Source organism: Rhinopithecus bieti, unplaced genomic scaffold (genome assembly GCF_001698545.2).
Source record: "Rhinopithecus bieti isolate Rb0 unplaced genomic scaffold, ASM169854v2 scaffold_6063, whole genome shotgun sequence".
In the NCBI taxonomy this organism is placed as follows: Eukaryota; Metazoa; Chordata; class Mammalia; order Primates; family Cercopithecidae; genus Rhinopithecus; species Rhinopithecus bieti.
The window spans coordinates 981,347-1,005,926 of NW_016805186.1; the positions used below are offsets into that span (position 1 = coordinate 981,347).

At 41.2% G+C, this 24,580-nt stretch overlaps 1 protein-coding gene across 14 annotated transcripts in view; it reads left to right on the forward strand.

The window, feature by feature from the left end:
- The window catches only part of CDC14B (cell division cycle 14B), a 141,363-nt gene that overhangs the window by 64,320 nt on the left and 52,463 nt on the right, over positions 1-24,580 (forward strand). For all 14 annotated transcript variants that reach the window (XR_001885468.1, XR_001885469.1, XR_001885467.1 and 11 more), the window contains exons 5-9: positions 889-965; positions 10,345-10,411; positions 13,088-13,150; positions 18,504-18,591; positions 18,887-19,117. Coding sequence is in view for 9 of the 14 variants with exons in the window: in XM_017871491.1 (XP_017726980.1) it covers positions 889-965; positions 10,345-10,411; positions 13,088-13,150; positions 18,504-18,591; positions 18,887-19,117 (526 nt within the window). In the remaining 5 variants the exon portion in view is untranslated. The remainder of the gene's footprint in view (positions 1-888; positions 966-10,344; positions 10,412-13,087; positions 13,151-18,503; positions 18,592-18,886; positions 19,118-24,580) is intronic.

The window sequence follows — 24,580 nt, forward strand, 5'->3', positions numbered from 1 at the left end:
GAAGATTCTGAAGTCCCAGGCAAATGTAATAGGGGTAGGGAGAGGACTTATTTAGAGAGATGGTGGTAAAAGTCTCAAACTCCACATTTCTAGAACAAACAGGTTACTTGTAAGGAGCAGTCAGAGATACTCAGACCAGTAAAATACTTCTGTAACACTAGAAGTGAGAAGACATGGGAACATTATCTAGAAACTATCGAGAGGAAATGACTGCAGACCAAAAATCCTACGCGTAGTAGTCAAATAATAAAGGTCAAGGGGAAAAAAGGAATGTTTGGAAATGCAAGGAACACCAACTATAGACCTCAGATGCTGAAGAATATGCTTGAGGTGTTCTCCCAGATTAAAGTCAAAGCATAGCACAGTTCTAAGGACAAAAGAAGTCAGTGAGCGTCAAAAGCAAGTGCAGTTGGATAATCAACTTGTTCCGTATTGCAAGCCCTTACACCTCCATGGGCAGAGTTAATCACGTCTGTGTTCTGCTTTTGTGTCTCTTTCCTCCTCACCCCATTCTACTGCCCCCATCTCCTACACGCTGCTGAGCTGTCATTTCAGTGGACTTGCAGGAAGGAGGGGAGGTAAAAGCATGGGATCAGTCTAACATCTTGATTTGGAAAATCTGTTTTTAAAATACCGTGCGTCTTACCACGAAAGGTTGCTGTGAAGAGTTGTTGGTCAGGGCTCATGCTGCAAACAACAGAAACCAGCAATGGAGGATTTAAACAAAAAAGAAATCTGTGGACAGGATTCTGGGTGATTCCTGGGCTCCTGGAGAAGGCTGGAGAACCCAGCTCAGTTGGTTGGAAATTGGACAAAATTGATTTCGCAGTGACAGCACTGTACCTTCGCTTAGAAATAAATTGCCTTTTTCTTCTTTTTTCCAAACAGGTTATATATTTGGGGAGAACTCCAGAAGAAGCATATAGAATATTAATCTTTGGAGAGACATCCTATATTCCTTTCAGGTAAATATAAGAATGATGTGGTAGATTCAGGTAATCAGATCCTTGCCAGAAATATCTTGATAGTTGTTTCTGAAAAAAGAAGATCTGGTAAATAGTCATTTTAGGGTGAGCACAAATAACACCACACATCTGGGTTTTTCCACAGTGACAATGCTCACCTTTTGTCATGGGGGCGCTATCTTGTGCATCGTAGGATGTTGAGTGGCGTCCATGGCTTCTGCCCACTAGATGCTGGTAAAATCCCCACACCCACTCTAATTGTCAAAACTCAGAATGTCTCTGCAGACATTGCCATATATCCCTGTAAGTGGCCTTGGGGGATGGAGAGCAAAATCTCCCTACGTTGAGAACCACTGCCGTTGATGAAAACTAAGCTTTGGCTGGGCACAGTGGCTCATGCCTGTAATCCCAGCAAATTGGGATGCCAAGGTGGAATGATTGCCTGAGCCCAGGAGTTCCAGACCAACCTCAGCAACAAAGACAGGCCCCATCTCTACAAAAAAAAAAAAATCAGCCAGGCATGGTTGCGCGTGCCTGTGGTCCCAGCTACTTGGGAGGCTGAGGCTGGAGGATTGTTTGAGCCCAGGAGTTCGAGGGTGCGGTGAGTGAGCTATGGTCACACCACAGCACTCAAGCCTGGGCAATAGAGAGATAACTTGTCTCAAAACAAAACAAAACCAAAACCCAAAACCTAGGCTTCGTACTCAGGTGAGAATCCTGGGCTGTGGTACTCAAAACTCCCACTGAGGAGTGTGGTTCCTGAGAAGTGAAGACATGTTCCCAGTAATCAGTAGTTACTTTCTGGGTCCAAAATGAACCCCTTTTTTCTGGGCACACAGTCAGTAGAGATAGCCGGTAAGGTTGCTAATGCAGTACCACTTCCAGAAAAACCAGTCAAGTCGCTGTGTCCAGAGGTGGTAGATAGTGATGTCTACAGGAATGGATGACATCCTCATCTCAAGCTTAGCATGCGATTGTGTTGAAGATATTTCGAGAGGACTGGTGCTTAAATCAAATTAAGTTCTAAAAATGTTTCTGCTTGTTTATCAAAATACTTGACATAGCTCTATAATGTAAATACTTGTATGGTAGGTACTTAATGGGTAATAAATGTGTGAAATAATTTTACTCATTGAAGACTTTGATATTTTCAAAACTGCTTGTTCTTCCATTCACAAATTAGTTCACTGCTTGTACAGTGAACTAATAACTATTGCTTATTAGTTCATTGTTCAAACTAATTAGTTCATTAATTTATCGTATTAGGATTGTTGCATATACCACAAATGCCTGATTTTGAATGTGTGGCCCTGACTTTAAAAAAGGAAGTTTGTGAATCTGACTTCATTTTAGATGAGCTTTGGCATAGGTACTTGTAATTATTGGCAGAATCTCCTTTTCAAATAACTTTATAGGCCCGCCTGTGGACTTACTCCATGAAATAACAATTTCTTAGGGCAGTCGTAAGACTTCAGTAACACACTGCATGAAAGATTGTGAAGATCGGTGATTTAGCAAATTAGAATTGGCTTGAACCCAGTATCATCCCTTTCTGCTAGGTCATGGCTCATCTTAAGTATTCTTTTATTTGAGGTAGGTAGGAAGGGAAGGGGGGAGATAAAGATTATTTTCTAAGCTGGAAAATTCTTCTTCTCAACCTATAACATAACAGCAACCACATTCTTCCTTTAAAAGAAATGCTTGGCCGGGCGTGGTGGCTCAAGCCTGTAATCCCAGCACTTTGGGAGGCCGAGACGGGCGGATCACAAGGTCAGGAGATCGAGACCATCCTGGCTAACACAGTGAAACCCCGTCTCTACTAAAAATACAAAAGTCCCAGCTGCTCGGGAGGCTGAGGCAGGAGAATGGCGTGAACCCGGGAGGCGGAGCTTGCAGTGAGCTAAGATCTGGCCACTGCACTCCAGCCTGGGTGACAGAGCGAGACTCCGTCTCAAAAAAAAAACAAAACGAAATGATTGTATTTTTGGTCTTGAGTCACAGGCACCTTGGTCATCTCCTGATGTGGTGACATTTGTTCTATAGAACTCTTCTTTATAATGATAATCCTTTGCGATGCCACTCTTCCATTTACAGCACAAGATCCTGAGATAGGAACGTGCTCACACATTTCACACAGTGTGGCACTGTTGATGTGAAAAAAGACGTTTTGAGTTAATCTAAATACAGGTACCAAAAACAGAATAAGCATTGCTTACTGCCTTGCTGTGTTTCAAATTATTGAAGTTTGGCACTGAGAAATGAAGTTAGTTCCTTGTGGTCCCAGGAGCATCAGTCAGTAATTCTCCAAAAGGCAAGACACAACTAGAAACCATTCAGGTTTGTGAAATTTGAATCTCTTCTATCATAGACACTAGGTATTTGATTTATCTAAACAGTGTTTTTTTTTTTTTTTCTTCTTTTTTTTTTTGAGTTGGAGTCTTGCTCTGTCACCAAGCTGGAGTGCGGTGGTGTGATCTGGGCTCACTGCAACCTCCGCCTCCCAGGTTCAAGCGATTCTCCTGCCTCAGCCTGCCCAGTAGCTGGGACTACAGGTGCATGCCACCACGCCTGGCTAATTTTTGTATTTTTAGTAGAGAAAAGAATTTCACCATGTTGGCCAGCACGGTCTTGATTTCTTGACCTCGTGATCCGCCCACCTCAGCCTCCCAAAGGGTTGGGATTATAGGCGTGAGCCACCGCGCCTGACCTAAACGCTGTTTCCTTAAGTGTGGCCTGTGAACTGGTGCTGGTCTGTGATGAGAGAAATACAGAAGCTGTGAGTAAGATTTTAGAAGCATTTATAGTTATTGAATAGAGCAATTTTATGTCTGTAGAATCAAACAGTAGAAGAAATTTGGACTTGTATTTTGGGTTTTTTTTCCCTTTCATTTTTCTAGTAATTTATTCACAAAAATAAGATTACTGCGTTACTGGGTATGTAATACTACAGTACTATTGCATTTCATATTTATTTTACAAAAGTGTCAACCTATGATTGACTTAAAGCTTTTAAATTTAGTGCTTCCTCACATATAGTGTTCTATAGAACTTATCAGTTAGAAAGTAGTCCAATCAGAATTAATAAAGCCTGATAATATTTTGATAGAAATGACATTATATTCTTTGTATCTTGCCACTTCAAGCACATAGAATAAATGTAACCAACAAAGTATTGCTAATAAGACCTTGTGCAAGAATGGCAGTCATTTATAGTGAATAAGTTGTTCTATGTTACATGGCAGTGTTTATTTAATTAGATTTAATTCAACTTAGATCGAATTCTCTCTTTTTTATTTTCTTTTTCTGAGACGAAATCTTGCTCTGTCGCGCAGGCTGGAGTGCAGTGGCACAATGTCGGCTCACTGCAACCTCTGCCTCCCAGGTTCAAGCAATTCTCACGCCTCAGCCTCTAGAGCAGGCGCCACCATGCCTGGCTAATTTTTGTATTTTTGGTAGAGATGGGGTTTCACTATGTTGCCCAGGCTAGTCTCAAACCCTTGGCCTCAAGTGATCCGCCCACCTTGGCCTCCCAAAGTGCTGGGAATACAGGGGTGAGCCACAGAGTTTTAAAGTGCGTGTGTGTGTGTGTGTGTGTGTGTGTGTGTGTGTGCGTGCGCAAGTGCGTGTGTTTATATGATTTCTTACCGAGTTATAGTAAATATTTCTCTGTGTCTGGTCTGCATGATTAAATAGTATAAAATATAGTTTACTTTTTAAAAAATGTCATAGGATCATTGTTATGAACAGTGTGTGTTTCTGTTCTCTGGTATTATCTCTTTGCTTCTTAGTTGTTTTTGTGGTGGGGGGGGCTTGCCTCTGCTTCCTGTTTTCTTGAGAGGTAGCATTGTATATTTGTTAATAGCTTGACTTGACATCAGATGGGAGTTTTGCTGTCAGCTCTGCTACTGATATCTCTGTGGTCTTTTACAGATTTGAGCCTTGGTCTCCTAGTCTTTAAACAGAAACAGTAATAAAATCTCCCTGAGGGGGTTGTGAGGATGAAGTGACATCCTCCATATAAAACACATGGTATAGGCTGGATATGGCGGCTCATGCCTATAATTCCAGCACTTTGGAACGCTGAGGCGGGAGGATGGCTTGAGGCCGGGAGTTGGAAGACCAGACTGGGCAGCATAGCAAGACCGTTTCTCTCTGGGGGGAAAAAAAATTAGCTGGGCATGGTAGCATATTTCTGTAGTCATAGCTACTTGGGAGACTAAGGCAGGAGGATCCCTCAAGCCTAGGAGGCTTCAGTGGGCTTTGATTATGCCACTGCACTCAGCCTGCACAACAGAACAAGACTGTGTCTTTCTTTTTTCTTTTTTGAGACAGACTCTCCCTCTGTCACCCCAGGCTGGAGTGCATTGGTGTGGTCTTGGCTTACTGTAGCCTCCTCCTCCCAGGTTCAAGCGATTCTCCTGCCTCAGCCTCCTGAGTAGCTGGGATTACCGGTACCCACCACCACGCCTGGCTAATTTTCTATAGTTTTAGTAGAGACGGGGTTTCACCGTGTTAGCCGAGATGGTCTCCGTCTCCTGACCTCGTGATCCTCTTGCCTCAGCCTCCCAAAGTGCTGGGATTACAGGCGTGAGCTACCACGCCCGGCCATTTACCTACATTTTAAAAAAATCACTATCTTGGGCCGGGTGCAGCGTTTCACACCTGTAATTCCAGCACTTTGGGAGGCTGAGACAGGCGGATCACCTGAGGTCAGGAGTTCGAGACCAGCCTGGCCAATGTGGTGAAACCCTATCTCTACTAAAAATACAAAAATTAGCAGGGCATGGTGGCGCACACCTGTAATCAAATCCCAGCTACTCGGGAGGCTGAGGCACAAGAATCACTTGAACCTGGGATGCGGATATTGCAGTGAGCTGAGATTGCGTCATTGCACTCCAGCCTGGGCGACAAGAGCGAAACTCCGTCCCCCAAAAAAAAGTTATCTGTCTCCTGAAAGATTCCCTCCTACCCCTTTCCAGTCAGTCATCACCCCCAGCTAATCATTGCTCTGACTTCTATCACTAAAAGTTTTGCTTGCTTTTGAACTTCAGATAACTGGTATGCATTTTGGGGAGCTGGCAACTGGATTTCACATATGTAATGTCTATGAGATCTACCTGTGTTGTGGCAGGTATCAGTAGTTCATCCTTTTTTTTGCTTTTGTAGCATTCCAGTCTATGAATATACCACCATTTATTTGCCTGTTGTCCTTTTGATGGATATTTGGGTCATTTGCAGTTTTTGGCTGTGGTGAATACGAGCTGCTATGAAAGTTGCCATTCTTTAAAACTAGTATTTGACATTGTTGTGCAGTTTCCAAGCAGTGCCCCTTTATTGGTTCTTACGTGTTTTCCAAATTTGTTAAATGATCTTGGTGACGAGGATCCCTCCCCACTCCCCAAGGCTTATAAACCGAGCCTCAGAGTTGCTGTTCTGCCTATTGGAAGAAGACTGAATGCTCGGTGGGAGGAAGATGTGATGTGGGTGTGTCTAAAATTGGAGGTGCTAATGAAATAAACTTGAGTGAACAAAGATTCTTGTCGTATATTCAGATTCTATGATGTATGAGGCAGGACTTCAGCAGGGCCCAGATGAAAGCTTGTGAAATCATCACAGATTGGAGTGGGGCTGTGCAAAAGAAAAGAGAAAGCATTGAAGAAGTTTGTCAAAATGTGACAGAGACTGAATCAACATGCCTTTAACTTGATTGGAAAATAATTATCAGTAGGTTAAGAAGATAATCAGGCCGGGCGCGGTGGCTCAAGCCTGTAATCCCAGCCCTTTGGGAGGCCAAGGTGGGTGAGTCATAGGAGATCGAGACCATCCTGGCTAACACGGTGAAACCCCATCTCTACTAAAAATACAATAGAATTAGCTGGGTGTGGTGGCGGGTGCCTGTAATCCCAGTTACTCGGGAGGCTGAGGCGGGAGAATGGCGTGAACCCGGGAGACGGAGCTTGCAGTGAGCCGAGATCACGCCACTGCACTCACTCCTGAGGGAGACTGTGTCTCAAAAAATAAAAGAAGATAATCGTAGTCCTTCACAGAGGAGACATGGTTAAAATCATTGGTATCCAGCTTGAGGGTTTACTCCATTTCCGTTGATAATTTTGATTTGATTTAGGCTAAACTACTTCATTTTCCTGCCTTAGTTTTTCTACCTAAATGGGTTGTTTATTCCATGAACACCCTATTTCTACAAAACCAGGATTTGTATTGATTTGTAGGTCGGTGGTTCATAAACTTGAACACAATCACAGACATCTAGAGGACCTGTTAAGACACAAATTACCTGGCCCTGATTCGGTAGATGTGGGGTGGCCCTGAGAATTTGCATTTCTGATGGGTGGGGTGGTCCTGGTGCTGCTGGCCTGGGGACCACCGCTGCAAGTCCTTTTGTTTTTTTTTCTTTCTGAATATTGCCAATAAGGTGTTGGGAAAATCATGGTCTTTTAGGTTAGATAAAGACCTTTTCTAGGATGTAGAAGACAAGGTTTTCAATTCAGAACCTTATAGAACAAAAATGGTGTGTTCTAAGACCTTGTGTCGGCTGAACGCAGTGGCTCACACCTGAAATCCCAGCACTTTGGGAGGCTGAAACAGGCAGATTGCTTGAGCTCAGGAGTTCCAGACCAGCCTGGGCAACATGGTGAAACCCCAACTTTACCAAAAAACATAAAAATGTAGCCAGGCATGGTGGTGTGCACCTGTGGTCCCAGCTACTCCAGAGGCTGAGGTGGGAGGATTACTTTAGCCCAGGAGGTCAAGGCTGCAGTGAGCCATGCTTGCACCACTGCACTCCAGCCTGGGCAACAGAGCAAGACCCTGTCTCAAAAAAAGAAAACAAAACAAGACCCTGCATTCCGTCCTCGTGAAGGTTCGCATAGCTTAGTAATTCTAAGCAGCTCAGTCAGTAACATTGAAGACGATTTTAGCTGAAAAGGATGCCTTTTCTTTCCCTCATTGCTGTAGTCTTGGCCCTTAAGGTGTGAGCAAGAATTAAAAGTTTAAAATGTGTAACTTACAGTTTTAACAAAACTCTAATTTTTTTTTTTTTTTTTTTTTTTGAGATAGGAGTCTTGCTTTGTCACCAGGCTGGAGTGCAGTGGCGCGATCTTGGCTCACTGCAACCTCCGCCTCCCGGGTTCAAGTGATTCTCCTGCCTTAGCTTCCCAAGTAGCTGGGACTACAGGTGTGTGCCACCACACCCAGCTAATTTTTGTATTTTTAGTAGAGACAGGGTTTCACCATGTTGGCCAGGATGGTCTCAATCTCTTGACCTCATGATCCACCTGCCTCGGCCTCCCAAAGTGCTGGGATTACAGGCGTGAGCCACCGCGTCCGGCCTCAAAAACACTAATCTTTTAAGTGTACAGCAGTAAGATTTTACATATATGTATGTAACTGCCTCACAGTAAGAAATATTACAGTGTGAAGACCCAAATAAGATGGGGAATTAGTGAGAGCTCCACCAGCAACCCTGTTGCCCCAGAAGCAAATGAGTACCGTTCAGATAGGCACAGTTTTTCTGTGTGCCTAGCTTAATCATGATTAAATTAATTTTTTTGTTGCCTAATTCCAGAAAATTTCATCTTGTAATGGCTCAAGGTAGCCAAAAAGGAGAAGCAGGTAGGGATCAGGGGTGCCTTATTTCTCTGGGTAAAACCTTACTTGATATTAAGAGATTCATATACTAAGATTACTGCTATGTGTTGATGCAGTGTTTGGGTGGATGGAGTTGTCTATAAAGTAATATAAGCACTTTCCCAAAACTAGTGATCCTGTGGAAGGTAGTTGACTTGTTAGATCCTGTGGTTTTATTGGTATTACTACTGTCCTTTAAGAATCAGGAAGAAGGCAGGGCACAGCAGTTTACACCTGTCATCTCAACACTTCGGGAGGCCAAAAAGGTGAGAGGACTGCTTAAGACTAGGAGTTGTTTGTTTTTTTGTTTTTTTCTTTTAGATGGAGTCTTGCTTTGTTGCCCAGGCTGGAGTGCAATGGCACAAGCTCTGCTCAATGCAGGCTCCGCCTCCGGGTTCACGCCATTCTCCTGCCTCAGCCTCCCAAGTAGCTGTGACTACAGGTGCCCACCACCACGCCCAGCTAATTTTGTGTATTTTTAGTAGAGACGGGGTTTCCCCGTGTTAGCCAGGATAATTTCGATCTCCTGACCTCGTGATCCGCCCGCCTCGGCCTCCCAAAGTGCTGGGATTACAGGCGTGAACCATCGCGCCTGGCCAGTTTTTTTGTTTGTTTTTGAGATAGAGTCTCACTCTGTCACCCAGGCGGGAGTGCAGTGGTATGATCTCGGCTCACTGCAGCCTCCATCTACTGAGTTCAAGCAGTTCTCTACCTTAGCCTCCTGAGTAGCTGGGATTACAGGCCCGCCACCATGCCTGGCTAAGTTTTGTATTTTTAGTAGAGACGGGGTTTCACCATCTTGGCCAGGCTGGTCTTGAACTCCTGACTTCGTGATCCACCTGCCTTGGCCTCTCAAAGTGCTGGGATTACAGGCGTCAGTCACCACACCCGGCATAGGCCAGAAGTTTAAGACCAGCCTGGGTATCATAATGAGACTCCGTCTCTACCTTTAAAAAAAAAAAGGAAAAAGTTAACTAGATGCGATGGTACATGCCTGTGGTCCTTGCTACTGGGGAGGCTGAGGTGGGAGGATCGCTTAAACCCAGGAGTTTGAGGCTGCAGTAAGCTATGATTATACCACTGTACCCCAACCTGGGCAACAGGGCAAGATGTTATCTCTATTAAAAAAGTTAAAAAACCCGGAAGTTATCTAGTTACATGGGTAAAAGTCTTTAGCACAATAATAGGAACAAAATGCTTATGACATTCTACCTAGTATTTTAAATATGACCTTGATTTCTCAGTATTTCTGTCATACTTGGTTGGAGACACACACACACAGACGCGCACATATACTTAGACACACATACACACATATGTTTATTACAGGATCAAAAAGCAGTCTTTCCCAGTAAGATTTTCATATGGTATTTTCCAGCTTAAAGAAAAAATTCAAATGCTTTGCCCTTTTAGGGGGAGAGATAGGTATTGATTTGTTGAATTCAAGAAGGTAGCTCAGCTATTAAAGCCAAAAATAATCCAGAGAGAATATTTGAAATTTAGGAAGTGGTCATTATTGATCCAGACCCATAAAACAGTACCTATTGGAATAGGTAGAAACTGCAGTGAAATTTGTAATTGATTTATCTTTTATTTAAAAAGTCAAAAGGTGAGATTTTTTTCTTGATAATGATTCTGAGTATATGTTTGATTTTAAATTCTAGTCAACTTTGTCTTAGGTAAGTGTAATTGCAGAAGATTAACTAATCTATATTTTATTACTTTTGGGTTTCAGAGATGCTGCCTATGGAGGCTGCAATTTCTACATTACACTTCTTGACTGTTTCCATGCAGTAAAGAAGGTAAGTGACATGTAGGCTGCACCCCGTTTGTGCTGAGGAACTAACATGTGGTCCAAGAAGACTAGGCCTTCTTCCCGAGATCTTTTTGTTAACGTTTCTTCCAAGATGTATATGGTGACAGAGGTGCACTCACTTCCCAACTAATGTCAGAATGAGACCAAACCAGGAAACGGTTTATTCTGAATTTCTGAGTGCTTCTGTGTATGAGCTGGGGGAAAAGTCACTTAAGAAACAGGGAAAATAAGAGTTATACAACTAGGTTCTAGATCCAGAATTGGTTTTGAGTATATTGTGATCTAAAAGAACAAAAGTAAGGATGACTGGTCTACTGGTAAGTTCTCTTTGGTTTGTATATTCTGTATACCTGATTCCCGCCAATACCATTACCACAGATGTCACCCAGTCACTGTCAAACACTTAGACGTTCAATTTCTAGTTCAACAGAATTTGAATGCCTCATTTAGTTTGTTATACGGTTTTCTATGAAACTAAGTGGATCACGGCTGCTTTGTCAAACCATTTCCAAGTGATTTCTTGGGGTTATGACCAGGGCTGCTGTGTCGATTCCAGGGGACATGCCCATCACGTTCTACGTGAACAGGGTCCCCTGGGGTTACACAGTGCAGCAAGTCCTGGTATTAATGTCAGGACAGCACAAGAAACTAGAATGGTAAATCAGTAGCCCATAGATCAAATAAGCCTTTGACAGCACTCAAGTTTTCTGTAACTTGTGCTTTTAGAGCCAAAAGGAACCCAGGTTTACTTTCTTGTATAATGAAACATGGTGCCTTGCTGGGAATTGTGACTGACATGTCTTAAAACAAGGGGACTAATCAGCATACAAATTCAGAAACGAATTAGTGTACTTTTTTTCCTATATCAATCAGTGAGGTATGGGAACATAATTTGTTTGGATTTGAGTCCAGTGACTGTGGGGTATGGAGCTGATTGGGGTAGTTGTCATGGGCTCTGAGGCAGCTCCATGGGCCCTCAGTGTGGGCAGGTACGGGGCACTAGTGGAAATCTGGAGACTAAAGGGCAACAGGGGTAAATGGTACCTTCTAGTTGCAGTTGCAGCCCCTGCCAGGTGGGCTCATGCAGGTAGGTACACTCACCTTTAAAAAGAGAAAAGCAAAGCTTTGAGAGCTTTAGAAATGATCTATTATTATAACACCATATCGCAGCTTCTATTGTTATGTTTTGGCTTTTTTTTTTAATTGGGTATTGCACCCAAAGTCAATTAGCTGGTATGATAGGTCAAAGATTGCCCTTTTCCTAGTATATTTTGGGTTTTTTAAATTACATTTTTATTTTTTCTGTGATGCTTGGCTAATTTTTGTATTTTTTTGTGGAGACGAGGTATCACTATGTTGCCTAGGCTGGTCTCGAACTCCTGAGCTCAAGTGATCCACTCACCTTGGCCTCCCAAAGTGCTGGGATTATAGGTGTGCACCGCTGCACCCAACCACTATATTTAGTTTTATTTAAGGGTCACTGGCTTCTGATTTTCAGTGTGAACATTTTTTATTTGTGACTGACTGTGAATATTGCATAGATGAAGAAACATGCATCAGGGTAATTATGTTTTCAGTGTGATCCGCTTCCAATAAGATCACCTCGTGAAATTCAAAGGAAAATAGGAATGCCTTGTAAACTACTTTTTTATTGTTTCATTCTATTAGGAATAGCTGTAGTCCAAAATCATGAAATATATTGAAGTCAAGGAAATAAATTTTGTGATTGACTTAGTCTTGGGATTAGTGTTAAAATAACTATATAAAATGAAGACCTTTTTAGTTGGTATTCTAGCCTTCTTATTTTACGTTTGTGTTTCAGTAGTTTATGTTTTGAAAACTGGGTGTACAAAAGCCCCCTCTTTGAACCAAGAATACCTTGTGGATCAAGAGTTCTTGCTTCCCTCCTGTTTGGCTCAGTGATCAGCAAGCTGGGAGGACATTTCTCAGAGGCCACCAGCTCTGTTTGTCTTTGTCTCAGAAAATAGACACTCTGCTTATTTTGGTTATTAGCACACTCTGCGTGCTGTCACACAGAGGGAGGCTGTAGGATAGGACAGAAAATGTTTTGTTTTATTCCTATGGAAAGAATAACTTTTTTCCTCAAAATTTTTTATTTTAGTGTTGATGTCAAAGCTGTGTTTAGTTTAGGGAACATTGATTAAAGACTGTTCAGAAGAATTTGAAAATGAAGATATGGATGAAGTATGAGGGCTTTGTTTGGGATAAACTAGCCCATAGATTCTCTGCTCTTTCTTACCGATGTGGAGACCATTGGGTTGTGTATTATATTTGAATCCTAAACTTCTGAATTTTCAACCAGAGGTGGTGATCTGGGAAGAGAAGAGGATTACTTTCAGGGCGTGATTACTTAACAATGCATGGATAGGATGATTGGCGAATGAAAGTAAAAAAAGCACATCTCACAAACAAAACCCAAACAAAACACAACAAACTCATTATATGTAGTTATAACTAATTTCCATATAAAAGAAGCATTTAGAAGATGCCTCCCACTTCCTTTGAAAGCTGTTCAATGGAAAGTAATCTGATTATGACAATACTTTTGGGGGGCCCCCTGATATGTAGTATTCTGAAATTGGGTAGGAAACTGTTTTCTTACTTGCATCCTTGTTCTTAAAAGCTTTCTTTTGGATTTTAGGCAATGCAGTATGGCTTCCTTAATTTCAACTCATTTAACCTTGATGAATATGAACACTATGAAGTAAGTCTTCAAGGATCATGTTTTCAACTCTTTCCCGCCTCCCCCCACCCCCAGCTTTATTGAGGGGAATAATTGACAAATAAAACTTACATATACTTAAGATGTACAAAGTAATGTTTTGATATATGTATACACCATGAAATGATTAATCAAGCTAATTAGCATATTCATCACCTCACATAATTTAGTCTTTTGGTGTGTGGGATGAGGATACCTGAGATATACTCTAGCAGATTTCAAGCATACAGTACACACATTAGATCTCCAGAATTTACTCGTCCTCTTATGGTTTGTAGTCTGACCAAAATTTCTCTGCCTGTTTTTAATTTTTCTTTTTTAAAATTGAAAAAAGAGAGAGAGAGAGACCAAGTCTCACTCTGTTACCTAGGCTGAAGTACAGTGGTGTGCATGGCTCACTGCATGGCTCCCTGCAGCCTTGAACTTCTGGGCTTAAATGATCCTCTTCCTTCAGCCTCCCAAGTAGCTGGAATCACAGGTATGTACCACCATGCCTGGCTAATTTTTTTATTTTTATTTTTGTAGAGATGGGGTTTCACTTTGTTGCCCGTACTAGACTCGAACTCCTGGCTTCATGCACTTCTCCCACCTTGGCCTCCCAAAGTGCTAGGATTACAGACATGTACCACTGTGCACGACCCTGTTTTTAGCTTTCTCAATCACCCGTTTCACTTACAGAAGCAGTATTCTTGTTTTGTTTTAGATGTGTATAGAGTGAAAAAAAGTCAACTCTTCATCTTCTTATCCCTATTTCTCCAGTCCCAATTCTCAGTGGGAATTTCTACATTTGATGCACAATTCCGGAGTGAATGAATGTGCCGCTGTATGTTCTTTATACTGTTTAGTTTAAATGTATTTTAGTATTGATGACTGTCGCACAGTGATTGAGATGCTTTTAAAACCCTTAGTGTAGAATATGATGAGATGAATAGTCATACACCTAATTATCTCTGGAAAATATCTTTTTTTTGCCATAACCTGCTTTTTGTCAGGATACTTCTGGTTGCAAGTTACAGAAAGTAAACACAAATAGCTTAAATTAAAAAGGAAAAATTTGCCAGGCGCAGTGGCTCATGCCTGTAATCCTAGCATTTTGGGAGGCCTAGGTCGGCGGATTGCCTGAGCTCAGGAGTTCGAGACCAGCCTGGGCAACATGGTGAAACCCCATCTCTGAAATACAAAAAGTTAGCCAGGCGTGGTGGTGTGTGCCTATGGTCCCAGCTACTCAGGAGGCTGAGGCAAGAGAATCACTTGAACCCTGGAGGCAGAGGTTGCGGTGAGCTGAGATCACCTCACTGCACTCTAGCTTGGGTGACAGAGCGAGATTCTGTCTCAAAAAAAAGGGAAAAATTTACTGGATTACATAATTAAAAGTCCAGGAACAGGTTTGGCTTCTAGCATACCCCTTCAGGTGCTCAGACACTTAATCAGAAATTGGACTTGAAGCTAGTTTTATTCTCAGGCCAGCCTTCTCCAGTAGTGGTACAAATGGCCCCCAGCACCTTTGATCTGCCAGTTTGGCAAGATGATCAGAAAAGTATAATCTTAGCTCCATCAGAAGGCCCACGAATGCATCTCACTGTCCTGACTTACAGCATGTGCCCATCTCTGCACCAGCCTGTGTTCTTTGGCAGGGCAGGGCTAAGGAATACTCTGGCCAGCCTTAGTTCTCTGGCCATCCCAGGAGCCTGGGGCACAGGGTCAGGGCCATCAAACCAGCCGGACCAAAAAAAATTTATTTTCTAACAGTTTTATTTTATTTTATTTTATTTTTATTTTATTTTATTTTATTTATTTTATTTATTTATTTTTATTGTATTTATTTATTTTTTCCTTCCCTTCCGTTCCTTCCTTCTTCCTTCCTTCTATCCTTCCTTCTTCCTTCCTTTTCCTTTCTTTTCTTTTCTTTCTTTCTTTCTTTTTCTTTCTTTTCCTTTCTTTTCTTTCTTTTCTTTCTGTCTTCTTTTTTGAGACCGAGGCTCTCGCTCTGTCGCCCAAACTGGAGTGGCTGGATCTCAGCTCACTGCAGTGGAGCTTTGGGTTCACGCCATTCTCCTACCTCAGCCTCCCGAGTAGCTGGGACTATAAGTGCGCCCACCACCTCGCCAGCAGTTTTCTGTATTTTTTAGTAAGACAAAGGTTTCACTGTGTTGGGCCAGGATGGTCTTGATCTCCTGAACCTGTGATCTCCCGTCTTGGCCCTCCAAAGTGCTGGGATTACAGGCTTGAGCCACCGCGCCCGGCCCTTTCTTTCTGTTTTAGAGCAGGGTCTCACTCTGCTTGCCCAGGCTACGAGGCAGTGGTGCGATCTTGGCTCACTGCAGTCTCAACTCCCTGGGTTCAAGTGATCTCCCACCTCAGCTCCCAGTAGCGGGGACCACAGGCACATGCCACCCGATGCCCAGGCTAATTTTTAAATTTTTGTAGAGTGGGATTTTCCACGTTCTCCAGGCGGTCACAAACTCCTGTGCTCAAGGATTACTTCCTCAAGGTCTCCCAAAGGCGGGATACAAATGTGAGCCACCGCACCCCAACACACAAATTTTTAGAAGATATGACAGGGCAGGGAGAGATGAGCCAGGCAAAACACCAGGTGTGTTCTTATGTTTTTTAACATATATATTTATTTTAAAAGAATAAGTAAATTTGATTCTAACAGCTTCATCCCACAAATAGGGAGATGAGTAAGATACGTGTTAAAGGCTTTTTCAGCCCAGAGTAATTGTAGCCTCCTGTCTTCTTACCTGCTGTAGTTACCTTGACAGACTTGCTCCAGCAATGGGAGGAGCAATGGGGACGTGATTTCTTCAAACAGCAGCACTTCATGCTAGCAGCTATCTTGAACCTCAGGATACTCTTTTTTCCAGCAATGTCGCAAAAGGAAATATTATTTCAAACTCTTTGGTATACCATGAATATTTTTTCTTTTCTTTTTCTTTTTTTTTTTTTGAATGGAGTTCTCTCACTCTGTTGCCCAGGCGTGGAGTGCAGTGGCCAGATCTCAGCTCACTGCAAGCTCCGCCTCCCGGGTTCACGCCATTCTCCTGCCTCAGCCTCCCGAGTAGCTGGGACTACAGGCGCCCGCCACCTCGCCTGGCTAGATTTTGTATTTTTTAGTAGAGACGGGGTTTCACCGTGTTAGCCAGGATGGTCTCGATCTCCTGACCTCGTGATCCGCCCGTCTCGGCCTCCCAAAGTGCTGGGATTACAGGCTTGAGCCACTGTGCCCGGCCAACTGAACTATTTTTTCAATTTCAGGTACTAATGACACTCAGTTGTTACTGTGATGTACCAAAGATGTAAGAATACATTGTAGGATTCTTTAGGGCCAACCCTGTCTTGACTTCTCTGACAGCAGTCCATTTCTAAAGTACAATGGATGTTTAGCACCTTAAACCTACAGAATATAGCTAAATTATTAACACCTTTTTTGTGGCTGTCCTTTAAACATTTGAAGCAAGTTACTTTGTCTAGGTAAGCAAAACTGCTAAAAACACTAGTTGGTATTTGTTCCTTTTGTAGTGATGCCTTTGTATGCTGTTAATGAATAATATAGGCACCAAGTAACTCCCCTGTCACCACTGTAGAGATTGGAGGGTCTGGACTGGGGGGTAGCAGGGGCACACCACAGATGTCTTCACCTCCATGAAGCTGTGTGGTAACACAGGGAACTGTTTAGGTTCTCATACACCAGTTTTGTTCAGTTATTATAGTGTATTTAGAAATTGGTGATAGTGTCTTTCATTGATTCTACAATGCCCATTTTTTCCTGTTTCAGCTCCTCCGAATTCAGGATGTATCTTAATTAACGGCATCAGCAATTCAGTGAAATCTAGTTGTTGCCAACAACTCATCACGAGTTTCTTATTTAAAAGTCCGGATTTCTGATTTCACTTTAAAATTGGAATATCTGGCAACAACTGCCCTCATTCCTGCTTTGACCTTTTCTTCTTCTTCTTCTTCTTCTTCTTTTTTTTTTTCAAGAGATAGGGTCTCACTATGTTGCCCAGGCTGGACTCAAATTCCTGGGCTTACGTGATCCTTCTGCCTCAGCCTCCTAAGTAGCTAGGACTACAGGTGCACGCCACTGCACCCAGCTGCTTAGACCTTTGTATTATGGAATATGGGCTGACTGATTCCCCATGTTGATCATTAAGACCAGTAAGCTGGTGTGGGGTTACCTGCCTGGTCCCTGAAGAGGTTCAAGAAACTCTGTTACTGACTCATTTTTAGGTACATGTAGAAACACCCTAATTGCAAAGCTAATTTATCTGTTGTTTTTAATCACGAGTTGTCTCCTTCTCCACTATAAAGTATCTTCTACTTCCTGCTTAAGTATCTCTTATCCATTTCATTAAGAGAGAAGTTTCTATTATTGTTCAATTTGAACTGTATCTATGTTATAATAGTAATGGTAACTCAATCCAAAGGACCTAATAACAGGAAGTAACGTGTCTTATATATCAGTTCATATTTGTTTTTTTCTAGGGACATACTGTGATCTCGGTATAGTTGTAATTTTGAGTTTCCTGGTGGGTTTAGTGAATTTATTTATTATTTTTATTATTTTTATTTTTTGAGACGGAGTTTTGCTCTTGTTGCCCAGGCTGGAGTGCAGTGGCACCATCTCGGCTCACCACATTCTGCCTCCTGGGTTCAAGCGATTCTCCTGCCTCAGCCTCCCAAGTAGCTGGGATTACAGGCATGCACCACCATGCCCGGCTAATATTGTAGTTTTAGTAGAGACAGGATTTCTCCAGTTGGTCAGGCTGATCACGAACAAATGAACTTTTTAAATTGGTTGCCTTATTAAATAGCTAGGAAAATAGTGGAGAGACAGTTTCTGTAAGTAGGTAAGTAAGTAAATATTGGGAAGCCAGAAACCTAAGTAGTTTTTCAAAAATCCTTTGTTTGTGGAGTCACGATTACTCATGTTGGAAACCAGTTAGTCATTCAGGAAAACAGGGAAGTTCCCAGATTCCTTATACTGGAAAAGTTTGCTTGCTTTCTTATTAATTAGCAGCAACGAAATGAGAATTGATTCAGATAAAATAGCCAAATAGTTAGTATATTTGTGTGGCAGCAGTCAGCTCTATAGTCCAAGGGCTGATACCCTAGCAATGAAACACTGTTAAAAGAAGGTGATTGGGACCAGGATATATGTCCATTCCCTGGATATACTTAAAGCAGGGCAAATTGAGATTCGTGTCTCACGGCAATTTGTAAACAGCTTTTCCGCTAAAGCAGATGAGTTTGAAGTCCTTCAGAGACTCAGTCTTGAGTAGAGAGGTTGTGGGGAGTTTAAAAATGAATTGTGCTGGTCTTCCCCTTGCAGAAAGCAGAAAATGGAGATTTAAATTGGATAATACCAGACCGATTTATTGCCTTCTGTGGACCTCATTCAAGAGCCAGACTTGAAAGTGGTATGTGAAATTATGGCATCAATCTCATTTTGTTATTGAGAGTATCTATCCTGTATTTTCTTTTGAAAGAGTTACACCAAGCTTGACCAAGGGTTAATTATTTAAGCATACTTGGTCATTTCAGTAGATCATTCTGACTGGATTTTAACTTACTTTTTGTTTTGTTTTTTACAGTTATAATCAATTTAGTATTTAATTCCCAGTCCAGATACTGTTTCCGCTCAATTACAGGTGAAACTATTAGCCGTTGTTTTCTTTATGTGTTTTACAAGATCTGGTGCATTTCTTTATGTAGGTTACCACCAACATTCTCCCGAGACTTATATTCAATATTTTAAGAATCACAGTGTTACTACCATTATTCGTCTGAATAAAAGGATGTATGATGCCAAACGCTTTACGGATGCTGGCTTCGATCACCATGATCTTTTCTTTGCGGATGGCAGCACCCCTACTGATGCCATTGTCAAAGAATTCCTGGATATCTGTGAAAATGCTGAGGGTGCCATTGCAGTACATTGTAAAGGTACGTTTCTAGGGGTGGTTAAATAATAGTATACAGTATGAATATATGAATATGTAGAAACAGACCATATTCATTTAGTTTATGTGTCAGAACACGAAACTGCCTTTATTTTTAGAGTGCCATTAAACCTTTGATTTATTCATCAAATATTTATTGAGCGCATACTCTATTGTTAAGTTCTAGGATACATCAATGTGTAGCGTAGACTGTAAGAGCCTGTCTTTATGGAAACTATTCTTAACAAGTTGCTCTGTTTTCAGCAATTATAACAGTGCCTGGCACTTAATAGATATTTTTTGAATAAATGAATGACTATACAATAATACATGGTATGAAGGTAGTGGGATTTATTTAACTCTCTTTGTTAGTTAATTAAGAAACAAGGAGTATAGTTTTGTTAAAAAAAATCCAATATTGGATAATAAGCTCAGCAAGCCTTGGGGAAAGGGGGAGACTGATCTCCAGCGTTACTGCTGTATTTGTAGTTTAAAATATAATGACAAAACATCACATTTCAGTTTTTATTGAAAAATCATAAGGTATACAAAGAAACAGGGAAGTGTAGCCTATACAAAGGGAAGAAATACATCCCGGCCGGGCACGGTGGCTCACACCTGTAATCCCAACACTTTGGGAGGCCAAGGTGGGTGGATCGCCTGAGGTCAGGAGTTTGAGACCAGCCTGACCAACATGGTGAAACCCCATCTCTACTAAAAATACAAAGAAATTAGCTGGGTGTGGTGACGGATACGTATAAGCCCAGCTAATCGGGAGGCTAAGGCACAAAAATCACTTCAACCTGGAAGGCAGAGGTTGCAGTGAGCCGAGATTGTGCTACTGCACTCTAGCCTGGGTGATAGACAGAACAAAAAAAAGAAGAAGAAATAAATCCACAGAAACTGTCCCTGAGAAAGATCAGACTGTGGACTTAGTAGGCAAAAATTTTTAAATAACCATCTTAAAGATACCCAAGAGTTAAAAGAAAACGTGGGAAGAGTCAAGGAAACGATCTATGAACAAAATGTTAATAACCAGTTATAAAAAGAACACCAAAAAGAAATTCTGGAAATGAAATGTACTATAACTGAGATGAAAAATTCACTGGAGGGATTCAGAAGCATATTTGAGCAGGCAGAAGAATCAGTGAGTGTGAAGCTAGAACCATTAAAAAACTAGCAAGTCTGAGGAACAGGAAGAATAAAGAGCATAAGATAAATGAACAGAATCTAAGGGACCTCTTGAGACATGCCCAAGTCGACCAAGATACAGATTGTGGGAGTTCCAGAAGGAGAAGAGAAATAAAGGAGCAGACAGATGATTTGGCTGAAAACTCCCCAAATGTGACATATGCAAGAATATCCAAGAAGCTCAACACACTCCAAGCAGGATAAACTCAGAGGCCCACGTGAACATGCATTATAATCATGCTGTAACGACAGAGACACTCTTGAAAGCAGCAGGAGAGAAGTGACCTATCACATACAGGGGATACATCCTCTGAGATTGTCAGCAGATCTCTCATCAGAAACGTCGGAGGCTAGAAGGCAGTGGGTTGATATATTCAAAATGCGTAAGTGGGAGAAAACCTGTTAAGAATTCTACATCTGGCAAAACACCTTTAAAAATAATGGAGAAATTAAGACAGTGCCAAGGCAATCAATTTGCCTTTCTGATAAAGGCAAATACATGGACCATTATAAAAGCTAGTATTATCGTAACAAGGTAATTTGTAAAATATTATTACTGTGACTTGTAATTATTGTAACTTGCAAAAAACAAATAGAAAATCTGAATAAACCCCTAACTAGTAAGGAGATTAAGTATCAAAAACCTCCTGAGAAAGCAAAACCTTGGACATAGTAACATCGCCAGTAAATTCTACCAAACACTTAAGCGAGAGTTTTTCATCCCTAGATCTGACCTGCAAGAAATACTAAAGGCAGCCTTATAGGTTGAAATGAAAGTACACTAGACAGAAACGCACAGCCATTGGAGAAAAGGAAATAAAGATTTCTGATAAAGGCAAATACAGGGACCACTATAAAAGCTAATATTATTGTAACAAGGTAATTTGTAAAATATTATTACTGTAACTTGTAATTATTGTAACTTGCAAATATTATAATATGTAAATTATTATTGTAATTTGTAAAATAATTTGTAGTTTGCAAGTAGTATAATTGTACATTATTGTATACAAAAATTGCAAGTACTATATTACTGTAATTTGTAAAACAGAGAGTAGAAACCAGTAGAGAAAATCAACAAAACCAAGGGTTGGTTCTTTAAGAAGAATAACAAAAATGATAAACCTTTAGCCAGAATGATGAAGTAGAAAAGGAAGAAGACTCAAATTGCTAAAATTAGAAATGAAAATGGCGTTACTACTGATACTATGGAAATAAAACTGATCAGTAGTGTAAAAGTGATCAGTATTGTAGGACAACAAATTGGATAATCTACATGAAATGGACAAATTCCTGGAAAAACAAAATACCAGAACTAAATCATAAAGAAAATCTGAACAGACCGCTAACGAGTAAGGAGATTAAGTATTCCAAAACCTCCTGAGAAAGCAAAGCCCAGGGCATGATAGCATCACCAGTAAATTCTACCAAACACTTAAAAGACTAAAACCAGTCCTTCTCAACCCCTTCCAAAAATGTGGGGAAAGGAACACTTTCTAACTCAATAAGGCCAGCATTACCCCGATACCCCAAACAAAAAGAGACTGCAAGATAACCGTAGGCCAGTATCACTTACAAACATCGATGCAAAAACCTTGAACAAAATACTAGCCAGTGGAATTCAGCAGCATATTTAAAAGGGTTGTGTACCATGACCAAGTAGGATTTATCCCATGATTACAAGAGTGGTTCACCGTATGAAAATCAATCAATGTAATATACCACGTTAAGGACAAAAACCACACGATCCTCTCAATGCACAAAAAGCATCTGACAAAAGTCAATACCCTTTTGTGATAAAAAACACGGTGCAAACTAGGTATAGAGGGAGATTACCTCAACATAAGAACCATATGTGAAAAGCCCACAGCTAACATCCTGAAAGCTTTTCCTCTGAGCCCATGAAGAAGACAAGGATGCTTGGTTTTGTGGCGTCTGTTTAATATGGTAATGGAAGTTCTAGCCAAAGCAAGTAAGAAAAAAAAAAAAAACATCGAAATTGGACAGAGGGAAGTAAAATTATCTGTTTGCAGATGATATGACTTATATGTATTATAAAGAAAACCCTGGGCCAGGTGCAGTGGCTCATGGCTGTAATCCTAGCACTTTGGGAGGCCAAGGCTGGTGGATTGCCTGAGCTCAGGAGTTCAAGACCAGCCTGGACAACACAGTGAAACCCCGCCTCCACTAAAATACAAAAAAAAAAAAAGCCGGGCGAGGTGCATGTGCCTGTAGTCCCAGCTACTTTGGAGGCTAAGGCAGGAGAATTGCTTGAATCTGGGAGATGGAGGTTGCAGTGAACCAAGATCATGCCACTGCACTCCAGCCTGGGGGACAGAGCAAGACTCTGTCTCCAAAAAAAAAAAAAAAAAAAAAAAAAAGAAAACCCTCAAGATTACACACACACACCCCACCAAGCCCCGCTAGAACTAATAAATGAGTTCAGCAAAGAAGTGGCAGCATATAAGCCCTGACAATAAAAATCTAAAAAAGAAACTAAGAGTACAGTTTCATTTGTAATAGCGTCAAGAAGAATCAAATAGTGGGGAATTAACCAAGGAAATGAAAGATTTGTTTAAAACATTTTGAGAAAAATTAAAGAAGATATAATTAAATGTAATAACATCATATTTGTCCACTGGGTGACTTAATATTGTTAACATGTCAGTATTGCCCAAAGAGATAGACAGATTCAATGCAAGCCTGTCAAAACTCCAACATTGCTTACAAAAATAGAAAAATGATTCTGAAATTCATTTGGGAATCTCAAGGGATGGCAAATGGCCAAAACAATCTTGAAAAGGAATGAAAAGGTTGGAGGACTCACTTTCTGGTTTCAAAACTTCATCATACAGGTTGGGCATGGTAGCTTAACACCTGTAATCCCAGTACTTGGGGAGGCTGAGGCAGAAGGATTGCTTGAGCCCAGGAGTTTTAAGACCACCCTGGACAACATGGCAAAACCCTATCTCTACTAAAAAATACAAAAATTAACTGGGCATGGTGGTGTGTACCCTGTAGTCCCAGCTACTCAGGAAGCTGAGATGGGAGGATCCCTTGAACCTGGGAGGTTGAGGCTGCAGTGAGCCATGATTGTGCACTCCAGCCTGGGCGACATAGTGAGACCCTGTCTCAAAAAAAAAAAAAAAAAAGCTTGGTACAAAGCTATATCAATCAAGATGGTGTGGTACTGGCATAAAGACAGATATAAAGACCAGTGAGCTAGAATAGAGAGCTCAGAAATAAATCCTTGTGTATGTGGTCAAATGACATTCAAGAAGGATACAGACACCACTCAGTGGAGAAAGGACAGTCTTTTCAATAAATGGTGCTGGCGAAACCTGATATCCACATGTAAAAGAATGAAATTGGACCCTCACGTAACACCATATACAAAAATTAACTCAAAGTGGATCAAGGACCTAAATATAGGACCTAAAACTATAAAAGTCTTAGAAGAAAAAAGAGGGCGAAAACTTCATGACATTAGATTTGGCAGTAATATGACACCAAAGGCAATGACAGTAAAAGAACAGACAAATTGGGCTATATAAAATTTTAAAACTTTTGTGCACCAAAGTGTACTATCAGCAGAGTAGTAACAAGGTAACCCATGGATTGGAGAAAATATTTGCAAATCACATCTGCTAAGGGATTAACATCCAGAAGATACAGAGAAAACTCCTAAAAACTGCAACAAAACCCAGTTCATAAACGGGAAAAGGACTTGAATACACATTTCTCCAAAGGTATAAAATGACCAGTAAGCACATGCAAAATTCTTAGCATTTTTGACTTGTAGGGAAAGTCAAATCACAACCACAGTGAGATACCACTTTACACCCATTGGGATGGCTGTGATCTAAAAGAACAAAAACATCACCACCAGAAAATTACAAGTGTTGGTGAAGATATAGAGAAATTAGAAGCCTTGTGTACTGCTAGTGGGAATATAAACAATACAGCTGCTATGGAAAATGGTGTGGCAGTTCCTGAAAAAATTAATGTCATTCAGTAGTAGGTGGTTATATGCCCAGAAACAATTGACAGCAGGGATAGGAACAGATATTTTTACACCCGTGTTTATAACAGCGTTCTTCTTCTCCTTCTCCTTCTTTCTCCTTCTTTCTCCTCCTCCTCCTCCTCCTACTTCTCTTCTTCTTCTTCTCCTCCTCCTCCTCCTTCTCTTCTTCTTCTTCTCCTCCTCCTTCTCCTCCTTCTCCTCCTCCTTCTCCTCCTTCTCCTCCTTCTCCTCCTTCTCCTCCTTCTCCTCCTC